The sequence below is a fragment of the Chiloscyllium plagiosum genome, chromosome 7 (assembly GCF_004010195.1).
Source record: "Chiloscyllium plagiosum isolate BGI_BamShark_2017 chromosome 7, ASM401019v2, whole genome shotgun sequence".
Taxonomy (NCBI): Eukaryota; Metazoa; Chordata; class Chondrichthyes; order Orectolobiformes; family Hemiscylliidae; genus Chiloscyllium; species Chiloscyllium plagiosum.
Genome location: NC_057716.1, coordinates 21,774,015 through 21,795,378, shown reverse-complemented (window position 1 = coordinate 21,795,378; position 21,364 = coordinate 21,774,015). Strand labels below are relative to the sequence as shown.

General features: G+C 38.8%; 1 protein-coding gene across 6 annotated transcripts in view; it reads right to left on the bottom strand.

Annotated features, from left to right (window-relative positions):
• The window catches only part of LOC122551398 (double-stranded RNA-specific editase 1-like), a 322,482-nt gene that overhangs the window by 149,739 nt on the left and 151,379 nt on the right, over positions 1 to 21,364 (bottom strand). For 4 of the 6 annotated variants that reach the window (XM_043693228.1, XM_043693226.1, XM_043693224.1 and 1 more), the window contains one exon: positions 14,269 to 14,295. The exons of the other annotated variants lie outside the window; for them this stretch is intronic. In XM_043693228.1, coding sequence (XP_043549163.1) covers positions 14,269 to 14,295 — 27 coding nt within the window. The remainder of the gene's footprint in view (positions 1 to 14,268; positions 14,296 to 21,364) is intronic. 6 annotated transcript variants of the gene reach the window in all.

Sequence of the window (21,364 nt, the reverse complement as noted above, 5' to 3'; positions counted from 1 at the left end):
ATCTTCCTCCCACCCTTTCACAATATACTGATCCAATAAAACCCCCGATTAGGTTTTACAAAAAAATTCAAGTTTTAAAACCAGCCAGCTGTCACTTTTCCCTCGGTATCTTCCCGTCTTTTCTTCGGTCTTCGGCTTCACAGACCTCAAATGAAAAGGTACCTTTCAGAGACAGAGTCTGCAGACAGTATGGTACTCTTTGCCGCACTGGTTAACTGTTCAAAATTCCTGATTTTAATACCCCAAAACATTAAATCATCTCATTGGTTTGATGTCATCAAAGTGTTAAAATTCAAATTCAATTGGATTTTGGTATCTTGGGGCATAATTTTATACTGAGTGGCCAAATTCAAATTTGTTGTGTAACATAGCAACTCAGCTCCAGCTATTTGTTTCACAGCCAAGTCCTTGCCAGCTTTCACGCTGCCTGAAAGGTACAGGACACACCTATAATTTCACAATACATCCTCCCATAAGAAAAAAATGAACCATCATAATGAAAAGATGGCTTCATTTTTTTCTATTCCTTAACCGCATTACCATGATATACATATGACTTTAAGTTCATGTTAACTTCTTCCCACACATACATAACATTGGATAGATACCAATCTCATCTATATTTTCAGTTAAATCCACGATAATGCATCTGCTATTACATTCTTACGAACCACATGTTCAATTTATAAGTTAATAGTCTGTAACATAAGACTCCAGTAAAATAGTCTCATTCTTGTCTTTAAAGGATTCCAGAATGTAAGAGGATTCTGATCCATGCAAACATCTCCAACACATTGTTCGTGACATAAACATTAAAATGTTGCAAGGCCAATACCAAATTCAATAGCTCTTTTTCGACTGTCGAGTACTTTCTCTGGTTTCTTTGAAATCTGAGCAACTGGCAGTTCTATTCCATCATTATCTTCTTGCAGCAGTCCAGCTCCAACTCCCACGTCACCAACTTCAATTGCAACTTTGAAGGGTTTCAAAACGTTTGGTGCAGCTAAAACTGATGCGGTGGTTAATATTGCTTTTAAATTGTCAAACGTCTCCTGGCATTGTCCTGTCCACTTTAATGTTGCATTTCTCTTTAGCAAATCTGTTAATGGTGTCACTACACTGCTAAAGTTGGGAACAAACTTCTGTTAGAATCCGCTTCATGCCAAAAATCGAAACACCTCTTCAAGATTTGTTGTGGAAATTCCTCAATGGCTTTCGTCTTGGCATTCCTTGGGGTCAACCTTCCATGACCGATGTTACCTCCCAAGAACGTCATCTCTGCTTTCGCAAATTCAGTTTTGTTTAAGTTTATTACTGGTTTTGCTTCTCTTAATTGGTCAAAGAGCTCTGCCAACTGTACCATGTGATCTTCTCAAGACTCACTAAAGTTCACTACATCATCCAAATTGACTGCACAGTTTGTTAATCCAGCCACAACTCTCTTCATGAGTTCATGGAATGTGGCAGGCGCGTTCTTCATTCCAAAGGGCATCATTTGAATCGATAGAGCCCATTTGGAATTACAAACACAGATATTTCTTTCGCCTCCTCTGATAAAGGTACCTGCCAATTACCACGCAGTAAGTCCAACTTTATAATGTAACTGGCTTGTCCAACTTTCTTGACAGTTCTCCAATCTCAGTGCTGGCTGAGTCCGATTTCGTTACGGCATTGACCTTCTGATAATCCAAGCAAAATCGTTGAGTCTGTCAGGTTTGGGAACTAAGACAATCAACGAACTCCACTCACTCTAGCTTGGTTCGATGATATCTTTATTGAGTATGGCCTCCACTTTCTCTGGACCTCTCTGGCTTTGAAAGGATTAAACCAATAGGGACATTTTAATGGAACAGCATTCCCTATTGTCTACCTCATGCACATCCTCCCCATCTTATACCTATGTATGTCCTCATACTGCTGTAATAAACATTTCAATTGCGTTCTTTGCTCCTGAGACAGATAGTTTACTCACCTATCCCACTCAAGGATTTCCTCATTGTTTAAACATATTTTGAGGCGCATCAAATTCCACAACATCTAGACCAATTCCTCACTCTGCAGGTAACTAACACCTATTTTTCCAGTTCCTTCTCTTATGCACTAACCTGCCAGGGTCTCCATTTTCATCTTAGGATTCTATCATTCAGATAATAACCCTCCGGAATATTCTCTGCCTCATTTTCGGAGTACGCAACAACAGTTATATCTTTTATTGTCTCATCTTTTTGTTGCAAATCCATTAGCCTTTCAGGACTCAACACTTCTGTCTGACCCTCTGCCTGTTCAGGCTTTTCCTGCACCATTACATCAAATAGGGTGTCCGCTAAATGAACCTCAATTTATCGGTTTCTCTGACACACCTAAGTGTTTGAGTAATTCCTTTACAATTTCAGCTTTACTTTATCCTTAGTTAAACCCAATTCTAACCTATTTGCTAATTGTAAAAGAAAGATCTTTTTCTTTCTTTCTGAACTTTAGTGGCAAATTTAAGAATCATCTTCAAACCCCAGAACCTCTTTAGCATTTTTAAGAGCCATTTCTCTCACTTTTAATTTAACCACAAGTAACCGAAGTTAAATGAATTGTGTCATCTACATGGAGTCATTGAGTCACCAGATATCCTAACTTAATCTCATCCAATTTGCCAGCATGTTGTTTTTTTAAAGATCTAGGACACTAATCGACAAGTCTTTATATCTACTGAGCTTTATCGTACCCTAAATCTATTCAAATCTGTTCAAATTTCGGACTTGATCTGTCCAAACGGTTCAAATCACTGATCTGAGCCCCCAAACTGTTACGACATGGGATAAACCAGACACACAGAAAAGCTCACCTTGCCTAGTAGTCTGTAAAAATATGAGTGACAAAGAACTATCAAATCCCACTATTTAAAGAAAAATTATCAATTTATTCTTTAGCTCCAAGAAGAAAAGAACATTAAAGAACAAGTATCTACACTGTAAACCTCCTTTGTCAGATTGATTTATCTACCTCCCACCCTATAACAATATACTGATCCAATAAAACCCCGATTAGGTTTTACAAAAATAAAATCAAATTTCAAAAACAGCCAGCTGTCACTTTTCCCTTGGTATCTTCCTGTCGTCTTTTCTTCAGTCTTCTGCTTCACAGACCTCATATAAAAAGGTACCTTTCAGATAAAGGGTCTACTGACAGTATAGTGCTCTTTGCTGCTCTGACTAACTGTTCAAAATGCCCGATTTTTATACCTTAAAACATTGGATCGTCTCATTGGTTTGAATTCATCAAAATGTTAAAATTAGATTGGATTTTGGTATCTTGGGGCATAATTTAAACTGGACAAATTCGAATTTTTTTTAGATTACTTACAGTGTGGAAACAGGCCCTTCGGCCCAACAACGACCCGCCAAAGTGCAAACCACTCAGACCCATTCCCCTACATTTACCCCTTCACCTAACACTACGGGCAATTTAGCAAGGCCAATTCACCTAAACTGCACATTTTTGGACTGTGGGAGGAAACCGGAGCACCCGGAGGAAACCCACACAGACACGGGGAGAATGTGCAAACTCCACACAGTCAGTCGCCTGAGGCTGGAATTGAACCCGGGTCTCTGGCGCTGTGAGGCAGCAGTGCTAACCACTGTGCCACCTTGCCGCCCAATTTGTTGTATAACATAGCAACTCAGCTCCAGCTAATTGTTTCACTTTTTACATGTTACATTTTTAAAATTTTCAGCATACAGTCCTTGCCAGCTTTTATTCTCTCTTAAAGGTACAGTACACACCAACAACTTCACAACATTTGGATAACGATTAAGCTTAGGTGAGGTGAAATGCAATGGAGTCCAATTATAAGGGCATTTTTTTCAGGAAATTCTAGAATCTTCAACATCCCAAGCTATTCCCAGAGTCATGATCCTGCATGGTCCCAGCACACAACTGCAATTTGCACTGTACCAGAATGTACTTGGCCAGCAAAACATCTGAGTCAATGACATTTTTCTTCTGCTGCCATGTAATAGTTGATAGCTTCAAGGGTAAAATTCTAGTTTAGAAGGAATTGAGTGCTGTGATCTGAATTTACACACATTTAAGCAGTGTACCATAAAATACTGCCAACTATTACCACAAGACAGGATGTGATGCGTAACCCCAAGTCCTGAACTTGGTAGAAAGCAGTGGTTTAGGATTCCTGTAGAACAGTCACAGTATTCACACCTCTGAGGTGGAAAGCCTGGGTTCAAGTCCCACCTGCTCCAGAGGTATGTCACAGCAACTCTGAACAGGTTTATGAGGAAATATCTACAGCAGCAGGTAGAAGATATATGTTCTATATAGTCTCCCAGTTTACACTATGTATACTCTTGTAGCTTCAAATAAACATTAGTATTTCACTAATCTTGTAATGCAATTGGTCTATTTACATCAAATAGAAGAATGTATCAAGGATTATTCCAAAATGAATAATAAAGTCTCAATATGTTCTTGAGTTCTGCAACCATAATGCTATATCAGTATACCGCATTGTTGGCCATTATGAAGGTAACGTTTCGCAAAAATTTTTGAAGATAACCTTAGTTGAATGAATTTTCTTCTGAGCTTCTATCTAAATATTTTACAAGCAATGGTAATGGCTGCAAAGCTTTATTAAACATCTTACTTTTACCAAATCAAGTCTCTGAAAGATTAGATGACTTCAGGCAAGGCTGGGCAAGTACACAGTGGGTTAGCGTGTGTATGAACGCATAGGGAACAAACTATCTGAAATGCATCAACAATCCTTGGTTCCCTTCCAAGGTGATCTTTTTGATATAAGCGACTCTACTTACCCTTGATTATGCCCTACAGCAGAAACATTGAAATATTTCCCTTAAATAAAGCAGGAAATTAATGAACGTACAAGCCAGATATAGGGAAAATTGTTTAACCAAGCAGAACATTGCTTCATACTTCTCTTAAGTTCAATGTTGTTGAAAGCAAATGTGAAATTATTCAAAATTAATCATACAAATTTATCTGCGACTACAAGAAACTGACCATATTTGCCTACATGCGGTTGATGGTTTTGAACATGAGCCAGCATGGACTCAATTATCATACTCAGAGTACAGCAGGTTATCTTCAAAAATTCTGAGAGTGCATAACACTATCTACATGACTCATTAAATCACATTTGGTAAGACAGAAAACAATTTAGAAAGCAATCAGAATGTAGAACTAAATATGGACAACAGCACTGAATGCATAACATTTTTGACATAATACAGATAGGCAAGTTACAAATATTTTTCTCGAGCTGGAAAAGATCAATACCATACCATAAATACGATAGACCGTGTAATATGTTGGAGGGTGAAATCTGTGTGTTTAAGAACAGTTCATACGTTTAAGACGATATTCCATCAAAGAAAGCACAGATGAGATCTAGAGTTTCTCAACTCAACTGCAAATTAACAAAGTTTTCAATCAAAAGGGAATTTTTCCCAAGAACAATGCAAAAGTCTCCAGAGTTTCAAGCTAGCCATTTCATTAAGTACTTCTTAATCAACGAACTTTCCTGATCATCTGAGCAACCCCGTCCCCAAGGCTGGTATTAGGAAATTTCAATAGTAATGCTCCTAACATTGACCCCCTGAGCATTGTATTCATGACTACCAACTCCTTTAACAAGTACCCTTTGTTTTCTCAAGCATTTCAAAGTTTTAACTCGGATTCCACGACTGCACATAAAACTGAGTGAAATCTGTTGGCAATCCCAAATACATTACACTGAAGGGTTTATCAACAGCTTTTGGCCTTGGTTCATCCACAAATAAATCAAGGAGGTCTGTGAGACAGGATCTTCCCCTTTTAATGGAATTTCAACTGCAGTTTGCAACATCATCATCATGTTTATTGCTGATAACCAATTTGGAATTTTACAGATTTACTGTCTCGGCAGTGACGTGTTGTATTTGCCATAATTTGTGTTTACATTAGCCAGCTTCCATTTCACTGGTACCTGTCCAACTTTAATTATCCTTCAGTGAAGATCATCAATCTCACCAACAAATCTCACCAACATCACTCTGTGTTAAACATGCTCTTCTTATTTGGACTCAATAGTTTTCAGGCTCACTTGCATCAACAAAAAAATTAGGTGGTACAATTTCAAAAAAGAGTTTTGTCACTCAAAATAAGCAAATACCCAAATTAGTGAAGATTTGAATTAATTGCATAGCTTAGCTGGAGTCATTAAGCACAGAAGGTTTGATTGCTTACTTGCAATGATATTTGAAGCTTCTAATGACAAGTGCAAATAAAGAGAAAGTACTTTGTGAACCTTTGTGGGTTTTTGAGGAGGAAACACATTCATACAAATAAACCCAAGTAATCCTCAGCATCAGAAACCATCTCTTAAACTATTACTTTCAATAACCATAATACAGCTTAGGGGTTGGCTTCATTCTGGTCAGAATTCACTTTAATTGCTATGTAGCCTGCCCATTTGAATATTGAGAGTTTCAGGATGCCGCTCATCTCTCACTGAAGGGTTAACTGCAAGCAGTTTTTTAGTTTAAAAAGACCAAACAGAACATCACAAGTTACTAATTTACAGAAATATCACTGAATTTATATTTACAGTATTTACAAAGACCACTAAAAATAGCACGAAATAGAAAAATCAATTTTTGCAAGGTTTGTGAAGGTATGTAGCTCAGGTTGAGGTTTAGGGTGTAGGTTTGCTCGCTGAGCTTTAGGTTTGATATCCAGACGTTTCATTACCTGGCTCGGTAACATCATCAGTAGCGACCTCCAAGTGAAGCGAAGGGGGTTGATAGATGGCATCTAGATCTATGTGCTTGTTTATGGCGTTGTGGTTGGAGTGACAGGCCTCTAGGAATTCTCTGGCATGTCTTTGCTTAGCCTGACCCAGGATAGATGTGTTGTCCCAGTCGAAAAGAATTCCTAGAGGCCTGGCACTCCAACCACAACGCCATAAACAAACACCTAGATCTAGATGCCATCTATCAACCCCTCAGAAAACAAACAGGAAATGACATCACCACAAACCCCAGGAACCCCATCCAGAAGAAAGATAGAAATAGAAAGCAGGAGACAACAGCTTCGCTTCACTTGGAGGTCGCCACTGATGATGTTACCTAGCCACGTAATGAAACCTCTAGATATCAAACCTACAGCTCAGCGAGCAAACCTACACCCTAGAAAAATCAATTTCAAGGACTAAAAGTGATCAGACTCAAGTGAGTTACCTTATACTTCAAATAGCATCCTAAAATATATCTAATTATAAACGACAAATATCAGTGCCGGAAGGCAAGAAACTGGACTGCCAGGTGCAGCTACCAAGGTAAATAGTCATTCACATCTTCAATTGCAGAAACCCAGTACTTTGAACCTCATTTGTTACCTTTTAATAAAAAACACATTCTTTTGTGTTGCTTTATTTGCTTTCTATCATCGGTTATTCTGAGGTCTGATTTCTGAAGGGCTGACTGCCTTATCAAATATTTTATTGCCCTTTAATGAAGCACCCAAGGCAAAGTGCCAATTCAAGTGGAAATATGCTTGAGACACATGCATGTAGAGGGCACCACCAGCCTCTGGGCAGAGATAAATCACTTACAGCAGAATGTGATTAATAGCAAGCTGCTTCTCACAAACAAACAAACCAATGATAAGCGTGATGCAGGTAGCCCAATTCATTAGGTTTACACATTTACAAAGTACTTTCTTTCTTTAACATTGATTTTAATTTGGAAAATGTACAGAAATGGCTCTAACATTTCCCATTTTAGATTTAATGTTAAAAAGAGAACAAACAAATGACACATGCATTTGCAGAATCTTATGACTGGGAGATTAGGTGAAACATCTAAGGATGCCTCGGGGTGACTGACACCTGCAAAACCATTTACAGGTTGCTTGAGACAGAGTATGGTCATAGCAAAGGCCTAAATAGGGAGGGATATGGACAAAGGTGAGGTGATGCAGGGAGGGAGAAGGAGGAAAAAGAAAATTCCAACCAACGGCAAATACCAGTATATTGTGAAGCTCAATGGATTATGTGTAGCATTTAGCATAACTACAAATAATTCTTTTGGGACTTGTATTTATTTCCACTTGAATACCACACATTTCTTCATGCTACAATAGCTTACTGTGAACTTAAAGAACTTCTGCTCTGCAATAACTTCAGTCCATTATGTATCTTGAAGCATATCATTTATAATTCCTCAATTAAAACTTAAGGTTATGGTCCAATTATCGAGTATGATACGGCATCCATAATTTTGAGTTTCTAAAAAACATTCTCCATTCTCACAAATGTGCATGACAATGATAATGAAATTTAAAAAGAAATAGTCAGCCTTACACAGGTTTTAAAATAAGGAACTCTAACAAGCTCCTTCTTAAGTGCCACTGGAAATGGAAGGTACAAAGCGCTGCACTCCTTTGGGAAACCCAATACCTCTGACAATTATCTGGAATGCAAAAACTCGATTTCCACTGAAGGTCAAATACATCCTTCAGAATGGTCAGGCAGTTTAAAATTGTTGCAGATTTTAATCTCAAGACAATTGCCTTCCTTTTAAAATGTCTTCCAATTCAAGCTTACACACATTAATACTGCTAAGAAAACAAGTCAGCATTGCAACAATTTAGTGGCAAATCTAAGAAATTACGGAGATTCACTCAGTCGAGCCAGCACTGATAGACCACAATACTCACAAAGACGCATTTCCAGGCAGATTCAGACATTTTCTTCATTTCTCACCTCTGACACCGAAACTAAAGAACTACATATCAGCCACGGCAACTGGGTAATTACAATTCACAATATTTTGTAATATTAAGAGTATACTAAAAAAAATTCTGACACGAAGTTCTGCTTCCATGATACTTTTTAGTTTTCATACTATTAAGACCACAAAACGTTGGGTATCTTCAAGTTTCACATTAGCCATCTATTTATGTTCCAAAGACCTCATGCTTTCTCAAAATGTGTCTGAGCAAAATGTAAATACCTTTTGCTTGCTCCAGTTAGTACTGCAATGTCAGTTACAAAACTGAAGCATAACATTGTTATTTAAAAGTTCTAATGACTTTGTTGTTTTCTGACACAGAAATAGCAAGCCAAACCAAATTAGACTCACGATCAGTGCATTCACAATCCAGTGAAATTACATTCAAAGTCCTCCAAACTACCCAATTATTCTTAATCAGAAGTTACGAAAAACAGATCTTGGACATCAAGTTTAGATCTTAAACAAAAATTAACAATTTATTAATAGTAAAGCAACTTTAGCAGAATACAGATAAGCAAAGGTAGCCTTATTAAATTCTAATACTCAACCTTCTTTGAGCATAACCCCCACATTCTTCCACAGTCAAGCAGGCATACACAGTTAAGGATGAAATTAAACATAAATAAATTTGTAATTTCCCTGTCCATAATCAAATTCACATGATGGATACTAGAATTTTATAAAATCCTTGGCCAATGGGTTGTTTATGGCTAAGTAGACTGTATGTCTTGTTTGAAATCCAAAGTACTGGTTAATGCAAACAGCTTCTAAAGACTTCCAGGAGATATTTACTTATTTCTGACAGGCTCAAATTCTTTTGTCAGAACATTCAGCAATTATATATCAGAAGAAAAAAGTAGACAGAGAGCAAAGTCAAGCAACACTTCTCTGGAAGTCTCCAAAAATCACACTTCCTCCTTCAAAGTCCAGTCAGAACCAGTTCTCTTTTGATAGTCTCGTCAATCAACATTATTTGTGGTTGGCTGCTAAGAACCCATGGGATCGAAGGAAATATGACTACTTGGATGTGGAATTGGCTGAGTGGCAGAAAGCAGAGGGTGACAGTTGAGTTGTGTTTTTGTGTACAGCAGAGTTTCATAGGGATCAGAGTTGATGCACTGTTTTGGACTTCCCCAACCGTGGGAGAAGACCTTGCCTATTTACCCTATCCATGCCCCTCATGATTTTACAAACGTCTATAAAAGGCCATCCTTCAGCCTACACACTCCAGGGAAAAACATCCCCAGCCTATTCAGCCTCTCCCTATTGCTCAAATCCTCCAACCCTGGCAACATCCTTCCAAATCTTTTCTGAAACCTTTTAAGTTTCACAACATCGTTCCTAGAGCAGAGAGACCAGAATTGAATACAGCATTCCAACAGCCACAACATGACATCTCAACTCTTATACTCAATGCATTGATCAATAAAGGCAAGTATAACAAACGCCTTCTTCACTAGCTATCTCCCTGCGACTCCACTTTCATGGAATTGTGCACCTGCACTCCAAGGTCACTTTGCTCAGCAACATCCTCCAGGACCTTAGCATTAAGTGCCGAAGTGGTGCCCTGATTTGCCTCTCCAAAGTGCAACACCTCCTATTTATCTAAATTAAATTCCATCTGCCATTCCTTGGCCAATTGGCCATCTGATCAAAGTCGCGTTGTACTCTAAGGTAAGCTTCTTCAATGTTCACTACATCTCCAATTTTGGTGTCATCTGCAAACTTACTAACCATACATACTCTTTCATATCCAAATCATTTATATACATGACGAAAAGCAGTGGACCCAGCACCGATCCTTCTGGAACACCACTGATCACAGGCCTCTCGTCTGAAAAGTAACCCTCCACCATTACCCTGTGTCTTCTATCTTCGAGCCAGTTCTGTATCTGATTAGCTAGTTCTCCCTGTATTCCATATGATCTGACCTTGCTAACCAGTCCATCATGAGGAACCTTGTCAAATTCCTTATTGAAATCCATACACATCTTATCCACTGCTCTGCCCTCATCAATCCTCTTCATTACTGCAAAAAGCTCAATCAGGTTAGTGAGACATTTCTCACACACAAAGCCATGCTGACTTTCTCTAATCAGTCCTTGCTTTCCAAATACATGTAAATCCTGCCTCTCAGGATTCCCTCCAACAATGTCAGGCTCACCTAACTATAGTTCCCTGGCTTTTATTTACCATCCTTCTTAAACAGTGACACCATGTGCACCAACCTCCAATCAACAGAACAAACTATTGTTCAAAGTTCAATTCTTAACTTCAACCCTCTGTTCCAAACAAAAAAATAGAAGGAAAATTCTCATGGTCTCTGCAGTTGGAAGAAATGACATGCCAAATCACCACTCTAGCTAACTCAAACTCCAAACACATTATGTCAACTTTGTGAGACAAAACGAGACTTCATAGCCTTAAATAAAATTCCAACATAAAGCCAAGTAAGTTCTACTCCAAACAAAAGCTTGTTTGGCAGCTGGTTCATTGATAACAATTTTGAATGGGTGTGAAATGGAGTGGCTGAAATAATTTTTGGAATTTAACTTCAGCTTAAGAATCCCTGCTTTTATGTGGAGTGTCAAAATATCAAATCAAATCATTGAATGATCATAACTCACTAACCAGCGTTGTAAAGCACTGTACAAATAGCAAATTTTGATCACAAAGTCAACGTGCGCTTAGAAATTAGACATTTTTCCATGAAAATATTTTACAGTGTTGTTCAGAAATACATGAAGATACAGTACTGCAGATCTACACAATTTTACAATTAATTAACCCTTTTGCACAAAAAGATAATACCAGCTTTCATACACAAAAGACAAATCACAGGCTGAACACACACTAATGGATGGGAACTGTACTTGCTGACTACAGAGAGTCTAAACAACATTTTACAGTGAAAGCTTGAGGCAGAAGTTGGAGTGATGGCCTCGGTGACAATGATTACAGCACTCAGCAGGTTTAAAGTTATAGTCTGGCACTTTTGTTTGGTCATCAACTTATTAGTGAGAATATACTTAACTGAAAGAATCTCACTTCAAGGACATTCAATGTGACATGACAGCCGGTGGGGCCTGACCACCAATTGCTCATGCGGTGGCATCAATTTCCTTGCTTGAACTCTAAACTGCTCCCAGCATCTTTCTATCCTAACATCTTCTGAACCAAAACACAAATACAAATACAACTGCACATGTGCTAATTTTGTAACACCATCCTTTTGCCACTATTTGTTTTGACCCAACTGCAGAAACACTTTCACCAAAATAAACCTCAAAAAAATTACAGAACAAATACTTGTTGGAATGAATTTAAAAGACAACTTGATTTTGCTGACAAAACTTGAATGAAGACAAACTGGAGAACTAACCACTATCTCATCAGAAAGTGCAGACTCCAAAACTAGAAAAGGCTGTAAATTGGGCATGTGTGTCTAAACTTGATGTTCCTGCATCTTTTACTTTGATATAATTCACCTTGAAAGGTTGCAACCTATAAAACCTGTGAAGCTTGTGCTGCTTTTCCCACAAATCAGTGTGAAATATTTCCCTCTTGCTGGAACACTACTTGGACTTTTGAACAGCTTTGAATTCTGACAACAGCATCTTGCCCTCCCATAGTAAGATTTCAAACTTACTTTGAACACTGCATCTGAACCACATGCTCCCTCTTCGAGCACAGATGGCTATGAGTGAAGGCAGAGAGAGGAAAGCAGAAGAATCAAAAACTCTTTTGCAGAGCAATCCTGTCATCGATAATTTGTAAACAACTTGTTCAGACATGTTATAACACAACTCTGACGCAGGGTGAGCTTGAATCCAGGTTTTCTAACACAAAGGCAGGGAGGCTCCACAATTGCCCTCTTCCAAAGTCCAGTGAGCATCACCTGTCCGCAATCAACTCTGCAGCTGTTCCAATTAATTCTTCAGGCTCCTGAGATGCAATGGCAGTGTTTCTGCCTCTGGGTCAAGAGGCCAGTTTCAAGCCCCACTCATTCCAGGGGTGTGTAATAACATTTTCAAACAGATTAATTAGGAACCAAAAGAGAAAATGCTGGGAAATCTGAGCAGGTCTGGCAGCATCTGTAAGGAGAGAAAAGAGCTGACGTTTCGAGTCTAACTGACCCTTTGTCAAAGCTTTGACAAAGGGTCAGTTAGACTCAAAACGTCAACTCTTTTCTCTCCTTACACATGCTGCCAGACCTGCTGAGCTTTTCCAGTATTTTCTCTTTTGGTTTCAGATTCCAGCATCCGCAGTAATTTGCTTTTGTAGATTAATTCGGAATATTTTCCGCTTGATTTTTAAAGGGACTTTCATTTCTAATCCTGATATTGTGTGGGTTTTTGAAACCTCAAACTTCTAATCAGAATAAGAGAAATGATACAATAAAATGACAGCATCTGTTCAAAGTTAAAATGCAAAATACATTAGTGGAATTTGTAATTAACACATTAGGTTAGATTATGAGGCAGGAATTGAACCCGGGTCTCTGGCAATGTGAGGCAGCAATGCTAACCACTGTGCCGCCCCCATGTCAAGGAAAAGCCAGTACTGCCCAGTGAAGCTCTTCAATAATCTTCACATAAACAGAAATATTTAAGAATCAGATTATTGTCAGTACTCCCAAGCCCAGCAGATTCTAAAATAATTTTTCACTTAATGAAGACATCATTGCATTTTCATTTCTGAATTGTATCACCAATTTTACATCACTTATTTGGGTAACTACTGCCTTCTCCCACAGTTATCACCAGCACTGATGCCGGAATCTACTGGTTTCAATACCCTAGTTTAAAATATTTTGTCCATTCTAGTCTAACAATTTTGCCTGACATTCTCCTCTTCAATATTTCCAAATGCTTTGTCACTGGATTATTACTTACTTTTCCATTGCAAGCTAGTTAATACACTTGCATTTCCAGGAGCTCTCAAAACCCACTGGTCTTCCATACCTCTCATATCTTGAAGATATTGCAGAACAGCCTTGCCTGCGACTCTGCCTCTGGCTCTCCCCTTGTGTTTTCCTTTACCCATTCCACCCAGGCTCAGTGGCCACTTGTATATCATCGAATCACAATTTGCCAGTTTGCTATCTCTTGATGTAACAGATGGATCCACATCTACCAAAGCCAGCAGAGTGCAACTTGAATAATTTTCCATCTGAACAGTGTCTCAAACAATGCATTAACTCTAGCCCCAAGGTATCTGTATCAAAAAAGGAGCTTAAAAAATTGATCTATTAGTCCACTCATATAAATGAAGAACTGTTGATTGTCAGAATCAGAAACAAAATCAGAAACTGCTGGAGAAACTCAGCAAATCCGGCAGCATAACAGAATGTCATTTTGCTTTCTGACGTACATAACTATGCCCCCAATATCTAAAACTGTAATAATTTATCAAGAAAAATTAAGTCATAAAACAGCACAAGGTTTAAATTTTTTTTTCCAGTACATACCTTCCGCCATGGATTTGTTTTGGCTTCCTAAAGAAAAAGGTCAAGAAAAGAATAGTTAACATTTGATGTACAAGCAGAAAAGTAAGAACAGAGTCAACTATTGCTTAATATTTGAGTAGTATTGCTATTTATTTTGAAATGGTGATTGTGCTGTAGAATCATAGAAATCTACAGCACAGGAGGCTGGCCATTTGGCCTTCATGTCAAATCGATTGTGCTGTCCCAAATATTTATCTGTGATCTTGCTCGTTCCTCATCGTCAAATAACTGCCAAATTGCCTTTCATGATAATTCACTTTCACCATATTTTCAGGTAGCACATTCCAAATCCTAAAATTTTAGTGAAAAGAGATTTTCAGCGTCCCTCTGAATTTTTTGTCAATAATTTTGAAACTATTATCTAGTCGTTACAAGCACTGATTTCCCCTCTGTTTACTCTATCAAAATCTGTTGGAATTTTGAAAACCTTTACAAAAGGTCACCACTTAGCCTTTGTGACATCACAAATAGTCCTAACGTTTTCAGTCTCTCCTATGAATGAAAGAGGTCCCTCAACTCTACTAATGTTGTGGTCAATCTCATACATACCCTTTGTCAAGTCTTCACATTTTTCTGAAGCATATTTCTAGAATTTTTGATGATATTTAAACTGAGACCTAATCAGGAAGTTCTGGCATGATTTATTTGCTTTTATCATACTACTATCCTCATGCCATGAAGGATTAAAGGACTACATTATATTAATGTTTTATTGAACTGCAGAATCGGCTATTTAAGTTATTGATCTACATATGAAGCAACACATGCAACTTCATAATATTCTTTTAAAAAAGGTAAAGTTATGAACAATTTTTAGACACAGAAACAGACTCAACTATAAAAGAGAATGTGATCTTTTACTCGCTTTTCATCTTGGCCAACACAGAAGAAAACATGTACTTTGTGCAACAGTGGATAATGAAATAGCTTTTACCCAACAATTTGAAACATTCAGTTGAAAAATGGCAAATGTTATTTGAATAACCAAGTGTTTAATTTCGAAGCACTAAATTCCCACTTTGCATATTATTTGTTTTCATTTATGTGAGAATTTAATCATTTCTGCACTCAGCTCTAATCAGTAATAAGGAACAACAACAGGTAACGGAATTCATCGGGGAGTTAGAAGATAGGCCTGTTGATAATGATATTAGAGTTAATGCTATGTTAGGGATGGGGGAAAAAAGTGCTACTTATTTTCAGTGATTGAACAAATCCAATTTAGATTTTCTTACATAAACATTTTGACATCAAATTTCCCAATCTAATATCATTGAAGATTATGAACTATAAAATAATCCTACACAGGAGGCCATTTAGTCATTGAGTCAGCGCGTCAGTGCTTGCTCATTAAAAAGCAGTTAGTCCAAAGCCCCTGTTCTTTCTCAACAGTCTTGTTAATGTTTCTGAGGGGTCACGATGGGGTGATCAGCTTTGACAGCACCGACTCATGGAATAAAACTGGAGTCTGGCAACATAATATGGACCAATACGGTCATGGAGGTAGAATCCCAAGCTCAGTATTGAGTGGAAGGTAAGGCTAAAGCTTGCTCCTGGAAAAATGGCTTTGTGCCAGGAAGAGGATGGCCACAAAATTGGTTGACAACACTGATTCATGTATTTCTAAGTCATTTCAGTGTAAAGTACTTTGTGCTTAGTTTCTGGACGTGAGCCTGTCTCGTGAACTGTATCACATCTTATAATGAATACAGGACAACTCTTGTTTTGAAGCAGCTTTCAAATTTTAGTTATGCTGAAAAGCATCCGATTATGAAGTAAAAAAAAGTCTCTAAACTTGGTAGTCTTTGATGAAAAAGGAGTGGCTTGCCTTGTTTTTGACAAACTTTGAGAAGTCAGAAGGAGAGTTGCTAGTCTTTGAATTCCCATCTTCTGACTTGGTCTTGTAGCCGTGGCATTTAGATAGCTCATCTAATTAATGCCAGTAAATGACAACCACCAGGATCTTAATGCTGGAAATTTCAGCAATAATAATGACCTTGAACTACCATAAGGACATGGTTTCATTCTTTCTTTTAGATTTGTACTAAGCGAGCTGATGCTACAAAATAAACTGCACCGCAGAAGGTAGTGCTAATGTTTCATTAGAAATGCAGTAAACCACGATGATGAAACCACTGCAAACAAATGGATGTGAAAGTCAATTGTTAAAAAGGCTTTAGATTCAATGTTGAGGGGGTGAAAACCTCTCAACAAAAACTGACATGATACTGCTAAGGGTTTGCAAATCTGTGACTTGTAAAATTTCAAGTCTGAGGAAAATAAAAGAAAACAGCTAAAAAATGCTGGGGCTAGAATAGGATTCTTCAAGAAAGCTTTGCCTCACCTGATATCATCAGTAATTTCAGCGCATTATAAAGCCTGCATCTGCTCAGTGATAGAATATTGTAGTCCTCTGCAAAGCTATAAAGAAAATAATTCTTACCAGTAAAGTCCAAAGCCAGACCTGTGACCTCAGGAGAATAGCTTATTCCATGACAAAATACACCAGATAGAGGAACAAACAATACATTTGAAAGATTAACAAGCAAGTAGATAAACAAAGATTATCTGTGGAGACCAGACCTTCGAACTTAAGTGAGGATTATGATAGCTGCATTTCCATATTTTGAGAATGAAGATTTTCCTGTGTCTTACTCTCTCCTAAGGGAGTTTAAACATCACCTGAAATTCTGCGCTTTAAATAAAAAATTAAACGGCTTCACCAGAACAACTGCAAATGAACCAAACTACGGAAAATCCAACTTGCCATTTGCTCTTTCCACATATCAGACAGTAGTGAGACATAGCACAGTGGTCTTACATAATCTCATGCTAAAACTCAAAACTGAAGAAGGGTGCAAATGAAGCTTATGACTGCCCACAACACTATTAATGGAAGGTCAGAGAAAGTGAGGACTGCAGATGCTGGGGCTCAAAGACGAGAGTGTGATGCTGGAAAAGCGCAGATCAGGCAGCATCCGAGGAGCAGGAGAATCGACATTTCGGCATAAGTCCTCCATCAGCAAAGATTCCTGATGATGATTCCTGATCAAGGACTTATGCCCAAAACGTCGATTCTCCTGTTCCTCGGATGCTGCCTGACCTGCTGTGCTTTTCCAGGACTACACACTCAACTACGAGTGGAAGGTCAAAACTATAGCTGGAGCAAACAGTTGCACCAGAAGTTATTTCCAGGACCTCTGGAAAGCCAAGCCAAACGCATTCATGAAATGTCAGGTTTGGTGGAGTGCCGATGCTGCAGCTAAAGACCTTATTTTCAGGATTTTCATACAGCTAACAGAATTTCAAGTACAATCTAAGAACATAGAGATGGTGGTAGGAATAGCCCACAGATATCCATTATTGAGAGAGATTGATTGGGCGAAACGACAGCCGACTGATATTCCCGTGAGACCAAACTTTCAAATGCATCGCAGCTGGTAGAACTTATCATCAATAAAAATAGATCTCAAATTAAAAAGGTGTAATTGTTTGAATAAAACTATTGTTGTCTTAAAAACCCATTTCACTAATAACATTTGGGCAAAGAAATTGTCGTCCTAGCCTAGTCTGGTCTACATGCGACTCCAGAACAAAGGCAATGTGATTTAATCTTAACTACCTTGGAAATGGCCTCCAGCAAGTCACTCAGTTGCATCAACTGCAAGAAAGTCTTTAAAAAATAAGAGGAAGGCAACTGGATGGACCACCTGGCATCGACTCATGCACTGGGATGATTTTTGGGATGGCAGGACTGATGTATGAGGAGACCAGGTCAGTTATGAACTTTATAAATTGGAGTTGAGAAAAATGACTGCTAAAGAAAGTTGTTGAGACTATACATTGAACGATTCACAAGATGAGACAGGCATATTTCTTAAGCAGAATGGTGGCTCAGTGGTTAGTACTGCTGTCTCAGTGCTAGGGACCCAGGTTCAATTCTGGCCTCAGGCCAATGTGTGAAGTCTGCACATTCTCCCTGCCTAGTGTGGGTTTCCTCAGGGTGCTCTGGTTTCCTCCGACAACCCAAAAGATGTCCACTTTAGGTGAATTGACCATGATAAATTGCCCATAGTGTTCAAGAATGTGTGGGTTAGGTGCATTAGTCAGGAGTAAACGTAGAGTAATAGGTTAGGATAATGGGTCTGGGAGCGTTGCTCTTTAGAGGGTCAGTGTGCACTTGTTGGGCTTCTATAATTCTAAGACTAAAGTGATCAAAGGGTACTGAAAGAAAGGAGGAAGAGAGTGCTGAGTTAGATGATAAGCCAGGATCATATCAAATGGAAGAGCAAATGGCCTACTCCTGTTCCTATTTTGTACGTTTCAAAGGGAGTGGAGTGTCATAGGGAGATCTTGTTAAAGTTATGAAAGTTAGCCATATGACATCTGGAATACCGTTTACAGTTTTGGTCTCCATACTTCAGGAAAGATGTAGGTATTGGAAGTAATTCAGAGAAGGCTCGTCAGGTTCATTCAGGATTTGAAGATAATTTCTTTTGAAGAGAGGTTTTGTAGGTTGGGCACATACTCACTGGAGTTTAGAAGAATGAGAGGAGACCTTGTTGAAACACACAGGATGCTTAGGAGGCCTGAGGGGTAAATCCAGAAATATTGTTTCTCCTTGTGGGAGAGTCTAGTACTGAAGGACATCATCTCACAGTGTGGGATTGCATGCAGAGATGAGGAAAATTTATTCATTTGGAGGATAATGCCCATGGGGTCCAAGGGTATTTGGCTAATTGGATTCAGAATCAGCTGAGTGGCAAGAAGCAGAGGGTGATGTCAAGGTGTGTTTTTCCAATTGAAAGTCTACATCCACTGGGGTGCTGCTGGACCTTTGCTATTTATGGTTTATACAAATGATTTATACATTAATTAGTAAGTTTGCAGATGATAAAAACATTGGTTGGGTGGTAAATAGTGATGAGGATAACCTTAGATTACAATAAGATATGGATGGGCTGGTCAGGCAGGCTGATCAGTGGCGAACTCAATTCAATCTGGATAAGCGTGAAATGATGCACTTGGGCAGGATAAACAAGGAAAAGGAATACATGATAAATGGTATCACCCTGGGAAGCACTCTGGATTAGAGGGACTTTGGTATGCACATACACCAGTCCCCTTAAAGTATCAGATCATGTGGATAAAAAGGTTAAGAAGAAATAGTGATAATTTCCTTCAGTAGCCAAGGCACACAGTTGAAGAACAGGGAGGTTAGGCTGGAACTGTACATAAATTTGTTTCTGATCACAGCAAAGGTATTACGTGCAGTTCTGGAACCGACAATATAGGAGGGGTGCGATTGCAATGGAGAAGTTGTACAGAAGATTTACCAGGATGTTGCCTGGGCTGCAGGGTTTTAATTATGAAGAGAAATTGGAGAGACTAGCATTGTTTTCCTTAGAGAAGAAGGAATTAAGAGGGGACATGATTGAGAAATATGAGGGGCAGACTCATGGTAGACAGGAAGAAACATCTCCCTTTGATGAAGAAATCAATGACATGGGGCATAGATTTAAGGTAAGGGGCAGGAGGTTTAGAAGAGATGTGGGAAAAAAATGTTTGCACCCAGAGGGTGGTTAGAATCTGGAACTCGCAAATGACCATCTGCAACAAGACAGAATCTAATGATCTCCCCATGACATTGAACAGCTTGACTATCAATGATTTTCACAGTACCAATATCCTTAGGGTTACCACTGACTAGAAACTTAATTTGACGAGCCATATAAATAATATGGTTACAAAAGCACATCAGGGGCTCAGAATCCTCCAAACAGTAACTCACCTCCTGTCTGTCCACCATCCACAAGACACAAGTCAGGAGTGTGATAGAATACTCCCCACTTGGCTGGGTGGGTGCAACTCCAGCAACACAAGAAGCTTGACACCATCCAGAACAAAGTAGCCTACTTGACTGAGACTACATCTACAAAAACATTCAGTCCCTCCACCAACAACATTCAGTTGTGTGTATGAACTACAAAATGCACTGCAAAAATCACCAAAGCTCCTCGGACAAAATCTTTCAAACTCAAGGGCCCTACAATTGAACAGAACATGGACAATGGCAGCATAGGGGAGGTGATAGCCTAGCGCAGCCCAGGTAATGTTCTGGGACTTGTGTTCAAATCCAAGGCAGACCGTAGCACTGAATTCAGTTAGAAGATTTGGAATTACAAGTCAAGTGATGACCAGGAAATCAGTATAGATTGTTCAACTAATATTCGTTAGAGAATGAACTTCCCTTCCTTACCCAGTCTGACCCAAAGGAATGTGGTTAACTCTAAAGTGACCTCTGACATGGCCTCGCAAGTCACTCAGCTGTATCCAAGGGCAACTAGGGATGGGGATTAAATGCCCAGTATCAGCATCCACATTCCACGATTGAATGAATAAAATAAAGCAGATGCATTGGAACACCATCACCAACTAGTTCCCCTAAAGTCACTCATGGTTCTGACTTGGAAATCTAGTGCCATTCCTTCACTATGACAAGATCAAAATCGTGGAGGTCCCTCCCTAATGGCATCGTGGGTGTACTTACACCAAATAGATCACAGTGATTCAAGAAGGCTGCTCACCAACACTTCCTGAAGGGTAATTAGGGATAGGCAATAAATGTCGGCCCAGCCAGCGACACCCACATACTATTAATGAATAAAAACCAATTCAAAGCAATTCAGTCAGTACCCTCTTCCACAATGCCAGCACTTCATTGGCATTTTCAAAGTCTCCTTTCTGAACGGAGAAGCTTCGAAATGGCTGCTGTCAGAAAAACCTATGGTAACGAATAGAAAGTTCACATCTTTAAACATATATGTCTGTTTGCCTGGGAAAAAAAAATTAGCACTTCAAATGACACCTTAACCTACAATTTACTGAAGCATTTGTAAAGCTTAGAGAAGTGACATAAGACATATTTTTCAGAAATATTTGATATAGGTCCATTGATGGACGATTATCTGCAAGCAAGCTTCAATAAGAATATATTGTTTTTGATAAACCCAGAAAGAAAAGTTGAACTTTCATCAGCGTAAACAGAAACACTTGC